General features: G+C 35.3%; 1 protein-coding gene across 6 annotated transcripts in view; it reads right to left on the bottom strand.

The window, feature by feature from the left end:
* Positions 1–12276, bottom strand: part of ROCK1 (Rho associated coiled-coil containing protein kinase 1) — an 87090-nt gene that overhangs the window by 28720 nt on the left and 46094 nt on the right. For all 6 annotated transcript variants that reach the window (XR_003533024.1, XR_003533022.1, XM_027675562.1 and 3 more), the window contains 10 exons: positions 9166–9254; positions 7593–7641; positions 6877–7012; positions 6483–6574; positions 6104–6350; positions 4227–4333; positions 2981–3131; positions 1961–2121; positions 901–1085; positions 133–202 (listed from right to left, as the gene is read on the bottom strand). Coding sequence is in view for 4 of the 6 variants with exons in the window: in XM_027675562.1 (XP_027531363.1) it covers positions 133–202; positions 901–1085; positions 1961–2121; positions 2981–3131; positions 4227–4333; positions 6104–6350; positions 6483–6574; positions 6877–7012; positions 7593–7641; positions 9166–9254 (1287 nt within the window). In the remaining 2 variants the exon portion in view is untranslated. The remainder of the gene's footprint in view (positions 1–132; positions 203–900; positions 1086–1960; positions 2122–2980; positions 3132–4226; positions 4334–6103; positions 6351–6482; positions 6575–6876; positions 7013–7592; positions 7642–9165; positions 9255–12276) is intronic.

The following is a 12276-nucleotide window of genomic DNA, read 5'->3' as shown; positions in this document are numbered from 1 at the left end:
GCAGGATTTTCCGCATTGCTGATTTATGCCAGGCTGTTATTTACGTTTAAAAAATTTTAGTATCTATTAACTATTCACTGTTAAATGATTTTATGTCAAAATGTAGCATACACAGTTCTTGGCAAGTCTTACCGAAAAATACTGCTCAGCTTCAAGCTGATCCTGAAGCTCACGCATTTGACATTCATTTCCTCTGTACTGCCTTTGAAGAAATAAAAATGGAAAACATGTAAGAAGTCAGCTACTAACAAAAGACAAAGACAATTTCTAACCAGAACAGCATCCTACGACAATCTTATATTTGCATACATATTATTTCATGAAAACTAACAGTTCGCTGTATTCTAAAATTCTGATTTAATTACATTTCTTATTATAAACTGACGATCATCTCAGTATGTAATTTAGAAGATGAGAAGTCGTCTAAATGGACAAATGTTAAGCCAGCTGAAGGAATATATAATAGAACCCTAATTAATGAAAAATGTCTTCAGTCAGTTTAAGAAATGTTAAGAAAATAAATCAAGTAATTAAAGGGGAAAAAAGCTATTGACTCCCATGTACTAAATGTAAGAATCCCATATGATTTAGTAAGTAGTATCACAGTCAATCCATAAAGGAGTCACTCAAATAAAAGTGGTATATATATACATATATATGCCATATATATGTGTTAACATAGAAAGATGAGTCAAGAACTGGTCTGCATCATAGCTCATAACAAAACTATTCCAACACTGAAGGCTACATACAGAAATCACAACATGCAGCTAAAAATACTCTTTTAGTTTAGGAAAAAATGCCTATGCACCAAATAACTTTATTCAGTAACAGGAACAGGCAAAACAGTACATGTATAATTATGCAATTTTTTCCATTTTACTTCAGATTTTTACTTACTTAGTAAGTTGAGCCGATTCGAATTCCAGTAACCTCTTTGCTTCCAACAACGTATTGATTTCCTGTTTCAGCTGCTTCTCGGAACCCTTTAAGTTATCAGCTTCAAAAGCTTGTAACTTTAATTCATTCTGTGCCATTATTCGCTTATTTGTCTCCTGTTCCAGCTTAAATGTCAGATTCTTTACCTAAATGAGACATATTTCAATTTAGGAGTGCTAGCTAAATAACCAATTGCATGTGATTGAACATGTTTCATACCCAGATTATTTTATATTAAACACCATTGACTAGATGCTACATAGTGTACTGTACAAAAAAATACTCCTAAATCTCCAAACACTTCAGTGCAATAATCTTACACAAAGCTGCTGCCCTTATAGAAAGTACAGCTACGACGCTGCATGATGATAAAGCTTTCCCATACTTAGCTTATTTCGAAGTCCCAAATTTGTTTTATCTTATCTTAAATGCAACAATGGAAGAAACCCAAATCATGTGCTGAAAGGTCCTGCAAACCAATCTGTGGATTTCACATCTTAAAACTTCTCACCCTAGAAAAAAACTGCAGCCTACCAGCTATATAAAAACTAATTTACATGAGTTATGACCCGTAAGGTGTTAAAACTTTCATTCCCAGTGTCCTGTCATGAAAATGCAAGAATGAAACTATTATTCTTAGAACCTAGTCTTCACCCCCAATATTCTAATTGCAATTCCTTGAACAAAACCTTCTCTAGAGAATACAGACTCAGATCTGCAAACCATCCAAACCAATCAGACTACACAGTCAAATTCACAAGTAAGATTTTTCTTTTAAAAAAGAGAAAACACAAAAAATTGCTTTATATTAAATTGAGGGCTCAAATATGTAAGGCATGCAAGAGCTAAGAAACAAGCATAAAGTACCTAACCCTATGTAGGCCAACAACAATCTTCAATTCTACTGAGAGGTGTATTATACAAGCAGCTCAGTTTAAGTGAATTTACTTTTCTATTTCTGAGTGCAACCCTAATTTTCTTATCTTTATAGAAGATTGTTAAGGATGAACATTTTGCTTACTTCATCTTCCAGTCTCTCCTTTTGCTCAAGAAGGTGTTCCAGTTTCTGCTGAGATTGCTTCAGGTCAAAGTCCAACATGGAACACTGTTTTTCAGCTTGAACTATTCGATTTTCTGCCTTTTCTCTTGCTGCCCGTTCTTCCTTTACCTTTTTTTCCATTTCTAAAAATATTAAGGAAAGAAATACAGCAAAAATTAATACATAGCATCTGCAGGCATGCTTTTGTAAACACAGTCTTAAATATCCTAATATTTTTCAGACACTTTTGTTCAGCTATTTAAGCTCTTTTGCTATTAGATGGACTGACTACTGAGTACAAAGTTCCTGGCATTATTACAAGGGACACTAAAAAAGAAATATAATTCCAATCTGCAATCAAAGCACTGGAACGTTATCATGACAACTGAACTATAAATAAAAGAATGCAGACTCATGAAGTAATCATCAAAGTTTCATTCTCATGAATGGATAGTAGAGCAAAAGAAAAGAAATGCTACCATTCGTGTTAGTTCTCTGAAAAGTCACATTTAGGTACTGATGAACTTCACAGAGAAAACCTGACATATTCAATTAAGAGATCAAGATTCATGGACATGTATCTATAAAAGAAACTTCACACTTCAGACAAGTCTAATACTGATATTTTTAATGCAGTTACACAGAAATGATTGCTCTAAGACATCTGTCTTGATAATGCATTCTTTCAATTCTGTTCAGCATTAGCCAGAATTTTAAGAATCAATAGCATTTTAGAAGCCAAGGAAGGTTTTGAATTGCAAATGCAGTAAGATACGCAAAACATTAAGAAACAATGCAATTTTTATGGAACAAGTACCATAGTAGAGAAAATAATTTTAAATGTGTAGTTTTCGTGTTTTAAGATTTCAATACGCATTTTCTTTACACAAGGGATTAAAGACTTGTGTGAGAGTACTACATTTTAAGACAATGTGTTTTGAGGTGTCATAATAAAAATAACTTTTAATATGTATTTACCTGAGACTTGCAAGAAACACTTACCACACATTGCAACTGATCTTGCCTCCTCTATTGACTGATGCTTGTCAGTTAACCGAGCTTTAGTCACTTTGTGCTCATTGACTTCCTGTTCTAATCTGTCTTGTAATGATTTGAGCTTGTAGTTCAAATCTATCTCTAGATTATTTTTTTCCTAAGGATAAGAAAAAAGTTTTAAGATTTCTATAATACCTGAGGGAATCACATTTCCTTTATTCCCTTCTTTAGTGTTAACTTTTTGTTATCAAGAAATCATCAATGTTATTTTCCATGCTTAATAAAAAATGGTAACAGACAAAACCTGTACTCAGTGCTCTGGAGAAAACTTCATTAACTTTTTTCAGTAGTCTATAAATTTGTAAGATAATGGAAACTTCTCCATTTGAATAGTAAGTAGTCATCTAAATTAGAAACTAATACACTGAAAATGCTAGAGCACACAGGAATCTGATTTATTGTTACCTGGATACCATTCTGTTATTTCATGGCTGAAACTGCCAGTCATTAACAGTAACTCACGAAACAAGCACTGGAGATGAGCTTAAGGAGACAGGGACTTGCCTTTGAATAGCTGCTTCATGTAACATCAAATCAGAATTGCTTGCCCCTTCCCTCATAGATAGTCACACCTCTCTGGTTTATTTGTATAGACTGCACAGCAAAGTAAGGTTTTACCTGACTTCAAAACACAGAGCTAACTACATAGCCTGTCTGGAGAAAGGGTGTAGGATTTCCTTTTACTCTTCTTTACTTGTTTCTCCATCTTATGGAGGGGATCAGAGACATTAGGGGAACATGTTGCTACCATTCAGAAGGAAGGACAGAAAAATCGAAATGCTTCAGCTCCAAAGTTGATCAAAAGGCCTGGCACTGTTACAATCAAAGTAAAATCCAGTAAAAGCAGAAATTTAAACTTCAGCTTTTTAAATGTTCATAGAATTTCACAAGCAACTCTCTGCAACGATAGTTAGGCAGGCAGAAAAAATTCCTTGCTAGCGGCAGAAGGGCTGGATCTTCAAATCAGTGACAGTGAACAACAAATGACATTTTTATGTCCAATGCTACAAGTAAGAACTACCCGAGGACTTGTGAGACCATCCTCATGAGATTGTAAATTATTTAGTTAATAATTTTAACATAAGGCTAATTTAGAGGAATAACACAGGAATTGGAAACATCAATAAATACTACGTGAAAATACAGTCAAAAGCTGACAAAGAACATTAGTCTCAACACCATTTTACCATACCTTTTCTGAATGATTAAGCATATCCTGTACTTGTTTTCTTTCTGCTTCCACTCTTTCAAGATTGTTTTTAACGTTTTTTACTTCTTCTTGTAAAGTTGTAATCCGAACTGCCACAAGAAATTAAATACCATTCAATATTAGTTACTTGACTTAGATCAATTGGCTTTTCAGCCTTTATTGATTTCTGGGCCCATAAAATATTTACAGCTTCAAAATTTTCAGCCATACAAAGGCTGTGGATTGTAGAGGAAATTGACCTTTTTGGCCACTCTATGCATGCCATCAGTAACAATTCACAAAAACCAATCACATGCCAAAATTGGTACCTGCCTTCCATCACTTCCCATATCTAATATGTAAAATGTCTTCCATTAATACAAGTTCTGCTATGCTATGCAACAAGCACCTTTTCCGATGCTAACTTCACTAATACGTAGATAAGGCACATTACACAGAAAATCAGTGTCAAATGGATCTACAGGTACTAACACAATATGTATTCACCTAACTGTGACTCAAATCATGGGGAGGTCCCAGTTGACTGGAGGTGAGCAAATGTGACACCCATCTACAAGATGGCACCAGGGAAGGTTTAGATTGGGTATTAGGAAAAATTTCTTCACAGAAAGGGTAGTCAGGCATTGGAACAGGCTGCCCAGGGAAGTGGTGGAATCACCATTCCTAGAAGTGTTCAAAAACCATGTGAATGTGGCACTTAGGAACATGGGTTAGTGGTGGACTTGGCAGCACTGGGTTGACAGTGGGACTCAATGATCTTAAGAGTCTTTTCCAGCTGAAACCACTCTATGATTTTAAGTGCTCTGACACAGCTAAAGGAACCATTCCCCATACCGCACAGCATCTACCGCAAGCCCCTGTGCGGTATCAGAAGTTCACACTAAATACTAAGTAGAATCACCTCCACACAGGTTGGAAGACACCTTTGAAGATCATCTAGTTCAAACTCCCTGTCACATGCAGGATCATCTTTCACTAGACCACATTGCTCAAAGCCCCATCCAACCCAGCCTGGAACACTTCCAGGGACAGGGCAACAACAATTTCTCCGGGTAACCCATTCCAGGGTCTCACCATCCTTATTGTAAAAAGTTTATTCCTATATCTAATGTAAATCTATTTGCTTTCAATTCAAAACCATTGCTCCTTGTCCTGAAACTACAGGCCCTGGTAAAAAGTCTCCATCTTGCAAGATCCCTTTTAGTATGGAAAGGAAAAGTCCTCATTTAAAGACTGTGCCTCATGGAAACTCAGTACTCCAGAGAGATGGCTTAAAACAACAAGTTAAGAGACAGGATCCATTAGCACAGGCACAGTCATGAACTAATGTATCTGAATAGTTTCTGGTATGAAGAATCAGTACAAATGGTAGGAAGTTCCAAGCATCTTGAAAAAAGGGATTCCACATCTGCATCCCTTACTATGCCCTTCATCTTGCTTATAAAGTAATGGAGAATCATAATAAAACAATGCAATTTAACAGGATCGCATTCTCCACGTACGAAACAAGAGAAAGTGCAGGATACATAAATGTGGCAACTGCACAAGGCAGTAAGATAGAGTGGTGTGTCTTCTCTAGCACTGTATCAGCTGTTCATATTTTTGTAACACTGGACTCAGACTTTTAGTCAGGGAAGCCCCAGATTCACAATCACTGTTTGTCACTCTTTGGTTTTGATACTCTCTCTCCCTCCCAAGAGCTGCTCAGACATAATCAGGAAATAAGATCCAATCTTCAGAAATTGTTAAGTCAGAATTGGTTTGCAGGTTGGCTTTCCTTCCTTTATCTAACTGTACTTTATTTAACAAAGTAGGGTTATCACCACTTTTTTGGTAAAGTATAAATACAGAAGAATTACCCTGTAGCTCTCCAATCATTTCAGATCCATGACTTTTGTCCCTTCGTTCCGACTCCAAAGCTGCTTGTAGTTGGTAATAATCTTTCTCCACCTGCAGTTTTGTGCTTTCCAGAACTCTGCACCTTTCCTGCAGTTCTCTATTCAGTGATTCTAACTGACTTAATGACTTGCTCATTTCTGTGTTACCCTTCCTCAGTCTTGCTGCTGTATCAGATTCTGTCCTCAGCAAATCATTTGCTTCTTCTAGCTGTTAAAATAAACCAGACAAGATTCTCAAATATAAAAATTATTGGGACCATTTTTGTTACATTTGAATGCTCAATACATTTGAATGCTGAAATCTAAGAAATAATGAAGACAAAGAACAGAAGCAACATACTTGTTTTTGTAATTGTGTTATCTTCTCATTTGAAATTTGTGAATGCTGGCTGATTTTTTTCAAGTCTTCCATCTGATCTTTTAGTGTGGACACTAAAGAGAAATTTCACCATTAACACAGCAGATTAAAAAACATCCTTAGGGTTTTGTTCTTGGGGTTTTTTTACACAAACATGCTCTAAAAAATTCCTGGCATTTCTCACACTGCAGAGAATAGAATTTGAAAATAAGAACAAAAATATTGTGTTCAGACAAAAATAAACTCAAAATTTGTGTTCATTATTTGAAAAGATACCTTTAAAGTTGGATAGCGCTTAGGATGTCATGGTAGTATATTATATCTCAAAACATATCATATACCTCATCAGTGTTAATGTTTGGACAGTATGGCATACCTTCATTTTCCACATTTCGTCTTCTTTCATTCTCTTGTTCAAATTTTCTTTGATACTCATTTATCTTATGTTGCAACACCATCTTTTCCTTCTCAATCTGAGACACTGTTGTTTCCAAGTTCTTCCTCTGATTTCCCTAAAATTAGAAGCAACTGTATTTTCTACTTACATTTTAAGGAACGATCCCTAAACCAGTATCTCTGCAACTAATTGATCAAGGAAACTGATGCATTGTTTCCAATGAATGAGTTCTGGCTTTCTTGAAAATGTTTTCAGAAACTATGTATTTTTTAACTTCTGCATGACAAATTTATGAAATTACTAGAAAAATGGTTGTTAATATGATTAAATATAAAGTAATCATTAAAATTATTATTAAGAGACAACATAAGGACTCGGTAGAAAATCACCTGTATATTAATTTTTATAGTAATTGATTTTGATAAACTCCAGAGAAATTGCGATAAGCAAGACTAAGCAAAATATTTAGCAGAGGAAACATAAATCAGCATGATTTACAGAAAGCAAAAGCTTTTAATATGTGTACAAATAAAAATGCATCTCCCGATGCAACATACTGAAACATGATGGTTTGGTCTCCAACTTAAACTCAGTCAGTTTTTAGTCACAGAAGAAATATCTTAGGATCATGAAAGTACTATCCTTTACTCCACTCTCTACCCAACTAAGGTGGCTTCAGTGAGGAAAGAAATTACCTCTTCATCCAGTTCTTTCATTATCTTGTCTAGTTTTATGTTTGAAGATCTAAAAATAAAACAAGCTCATTAAATAAGATACATCATACATAGTTTTTCTAGTGAAACAATTTGTGACCGTTACTAAAGTGAACATTTATATTTTGACTAATGCTGTTTTGTAATGAACATTTAAAACTGAAGAAGACAATCAACCATTGGAAATAATTTGTAAAATATATTAAGTATTTATCAACTTTTTTGCAGATTAAATATGCAAAATTTTAGGTGCCACATTTTATTTGCAAAATATCGGCAAATGTAAAACAGAGTATGTACACAACAGATTATCCTTAAAATTAGAATACCCTGGTAAACTGCTAAAACTTCCTCTTGTTGTGACTTTCCAAATACCTAAAATAGTTCATTCATTCAACAGTAAGCAGCTCCCTATTACAGATAAAGATATCTGAATAATATTACTTGAAAGCGCCTCTTTTGAAGCAATGTATTAGAGTGAGGTTATCTGGCAGTAACATTGACCCACCCAATGCATTTTTGTAGCTAGTTAGCCCCCTTCAAAGAGGTAACAGAAAGGACCCAGACAATGCTACCTGGGAGGTACAAAAAGGAGCAGTTACAGCAATATATCCTATCTACTAACTCTGCAGCGAATGGTATGACATACCAGAAGACACACTGTTGTGTTCTGACAACTTCAGTAGTACTGCAGGAAGACAGTTACTGAATATCCTTCAAGCAGGGTACGTCCTGCTTATGGAAAGCAAGCAGAACGTGTGAACAGTAAGGTTGCCTTGAAGTAAGTAACAGTGTCACACAGCCTGAATTCCCACCAGACCACTTTGGTTACCAGTTTACACATGAGTAGCTTGTACAGCTACACACTTTGGTCCTAATTCACAAGCCTAAATTCTTCTTGTATCCTATACCTATGTTGCCTCCTGGCATTATTTAGTCCTTCAGGAAAAGACTTCAAAAAGAGAACTGACTGAAGGGGAGTTCAGTTTGCATGAATCTAAATAAAAATGCCTGGTTATCAGAAAGTAAGAATCCCAACTGTTTGTAAGTGTAGCTGCAAGAAAAATGCAAATTCTTGCATAGCTACTTCTTTCAACATGGTAGAAAGAACTTTGGAAAGCAAATAGCTGTTCTTATCTGTCAGTCACAGGAAAAAAAAAAGGTTTTCTAACAAGTACCCTGTATTTAGAAACTAGCTAGTTAATTTTAATAATCTAATATATGCCATATATACAGTATGTAATCTTCAAAAAAATCAGCATGATCAGTGTGTACCTCAGTGCAATAAAACATCTGAATACAGAGATATCAGATAAACTCAAACACTCAAGTGTTCAGAAAGAATGTGTGTTACACGGGTGTCAATGAAAAGAAAACACTTTCTTCATACTATACTCAAGAAAATTTTAGAATTACTTAAACCTGTGCCTGGAACTCCCTTGGAGAACTACAGTACCATTCTTAGTGTTATTCTGGTAATCCCTAAAGCAGTAACATAGAACTGAAGTGTTAGATGTATTTAAATTATGTAAACAATTAAAGTTCAAAGTCTCACCTGCACTTTTGCTCCATTTCATCTTTCAACTGCATTTCATTATGTAGCTGTTCTTCCAACTCATAGATCATCTTCTGCATATTTTCCAGCTTTAAATACATATTTGTACATGAAAGTACATGCATTAAATTTAGAAACTTAAAAAAAGCATTTCAGAATATTCAGTTCCGCTTACGTTCTATCACAGCTTACTCTCCTATCTAAACACTAATTTTTTACCTTATTAAAATGTGATGCCCCCCCCCAAATGCTAAGAAATTTAATTACAAGAAACAACGCTGTTTTGTCATTTGCAAGCACACAAAATTTTAGGGTATCATCAAAATTCACAGGGCTAAGCTAAATCAAATTCTCCTCAGTTTATGTATCTTCAGAATCTGACTAAAGATATTACTGCAAAGACATAAGAAAGCATTTTAGTTAGTCTCAAAATTTCTTCTTCTAGCATGAACAATTACTTTGCAATGCATCTTCAAGCTCCCAACAAGTTCAGGAAGCAGAACCAGGCCTGTCAGTTATCAGCAATGGGGAGAAAATGCTCTTAACATCTATTTAGTAAGAGATCACTTTTACAGTTAGAATTGTACTAAGGTTTGAAAAATAGTAACAAACTTTAGCTGCTAATACAGGACATTACTGTACAGCATGTACTGTTTGCCAGCAGGATAAATTAAAAAATTCAGTCTTTTCATGTAGTCTTAAAATATCTACCTTCTACTGAATCTCTGGGCACAATAATCTCAATCCAACATCACCAAAATCCTCATTTAACAAGACGGTTTCAACTTTGAGGAAGCTCATTAAGTCAATCTTGTGTTGATTTACTATAAACCTTTCCACTGATCTTGTCAGGATTTCAGCCTCTTTAGTTCTTCCATGTTTCCCTCAATGCTCTTGGAACTGTATAAAGAAGAATTATATTCCTAATCTAGACTCTCTTCAAAGCAACATATTCAAGTGGTTCTGATCTTTTGCTTTCTTGTTTCTTGGTTTAACTCCAAAAAATGAAAAAACCTCCAAAAATTAGACATCTCAGCACTTACAGAGCAGCTCCAGAAAAAGAATTACTAGTGTGACATAGAACATAACACTATATGGATCAGGCAATGGTTGTAGTCAAAAACCACAGATATGGCCTCTAAATCTAAACTTTGAGGAAGGAGGACCAGTACACAACACATTTACCTCCTTAGTATGAACCAATCAGAAATAAAGCAAGAAGCAAGACTAAAAGGCCATCTCTCACTTTAGTAAAAAAGGACCACAGCAAATGCCAAATGACAGAACAGAGGATAAAGAAGTTTCCATGTAATTGCTCTTTCATTTCTTGGTTATTCATGCTATAGCCCTTCTAGACAGGGTTCAGAGAGGAACTAAGTGAGATAGATGAAGAACAGGTTCAAAAAGACATCTGGCAACTGAGGCATTTCTGTACTGGCTCCTACTAGTTTGGACAGCTATTGCATCCTCTTGCTTCTTTCTGTCTCTGGATGTTCTCACAGAGGGCTGTACCCCAAGGGGCCTATCTAAGCTTGCTGAGCAGTCTAATTATATCAGTACAAGACAACAGGCTTCCGGACTAGTTTTTCACAATCTGATATCAACAGACTAAATAATACCTTAAGAATATCCTGAGTTACAATTAAATCAGTATAAAAGCATTCCTTTAAGTTTTAGTTTGTTCTCAGCTTCCATTTTGAGTAGGCAGCAGGGGAGGAAAGTACTATAGAAAAGCCTGTGTACAGCAGAGAAGTCAAGAAAAATCCCTTTGGAACTGTCATACTTTTTTCTTTTTTTTTTTTTCTCTTAGTCACCACAGAATAGCGCATCTGGTTCTGCACCCTGAGCAATGAAGAAAACCTAAGATCCAGTGCAAAAGAATTTGTTAATCTCCTCTTTCTTAATATCTAAACTGTTGACAGGTGGTTATGGTAGTACTAAACCAAAGTAAACAATGAGATCTTCAAAAAGGTTTGAAATCCAGTAAAAGGATGTTGAATTCCATTTCTGTTTAACTTCACGGTCTAATTCTGTTAAGTTTTACACACTCACAAAACACAATGAATTTCTTGGAAATTTGTAGCACTCAGTCTCTCCCAGAAGACACTCAGTACTTCAAAATCAGATAGACCAGGTAACATCTTGTGTTATATTTCCAGAACTAATTAATTTGCTAACCATGTGTCAACATTACCGTTTTCATTGCAGCATGTAATGAAAGAAAAACAGCTGAGAAAGAACTGTGGGGTAAAAATACCTTGTAGTAAAAACTTAAAATTTATTTAAACCTCCCTATATCCCTCAGATCCTTCCAGAGCTTCACCTCCCAAAACTGGGAAATGACAAGACATTCAAATGTATCTGACAATATGGGCAGGACTACTGACGGTTCTTTAACTACACACAGTTGCCTGTATCCCACTAATCATGCCAAGTCCATTCAGTAACTCTCTTCCAAGTCAACCAAAAGCCAGCACACAGTTTTAAGTATCTTCAAATATTTGAAAGTCTGGCTCTGTTTTGAAATTTTACTATATCAACAGTCAAATGCTTATGAGGAAAGCAAAAGGTGTGGAACATGTCAACATACATAAAGAATCAAGACACTACAATGATTAATTAATATAGTTGCTCAATAAAGGACACAATCAGTTTCCCTGCCCTTTCAAATTTTCTCTGGATAGTGCCATATATCATTAAAACCCTTATATTGCAAGTTTAAGAAAAAAGGGAACATAGATCGATATCTGCTTCTTTTCTACTCTCAACAGAAAACATAGCAGAACATAATACTAACAAAGTAAATCACAGTCAAAGCCAAGATTTCTTTTAGTTAATTATGAATTTTTTGACAAGTATTTTTTTCTGGAAAGAATGGAATTTTTAAAATATCAAACCACTCTAAGGGAATAGCTTGATTTACATCAGAACTTACACAGAATCCAAGGAGGCCTTGTTTCAAACACCTTAGTGTACCTTCCTAGAAACCTGACTGTCAGGGAGCTTGGGAAGCATTAACTGAAAGAATTCCTGAACATTTCTTGCAAGGCGAACTGCTCTATAAATGCAGATCCTCATTGCCCCAACTCCCAATAGGTTGTGGGGTGCCCT

This window comes from Neopelma chrysocephalum, unplaced genomic scaffold (assembly GCF_003984885.1).
Source record: "Neopelma chrysocephalum unplaced genomic scaffold, ASM398488v2 Primary Assembly neopelma1_22, whole genome shotgun sequence".
Taxonomy (NCBI): domain Eukaryota; kingdom Metazoa; phylum Chordata; class Aves; order Passeriformes; family Pipridae; genus Neopelma; species Neopelma chrysocephalum.
Note: the sequence above shows the minus strand (reverse complement) of the source record. Positions and strands in the feature narration are given on the sequence as shown.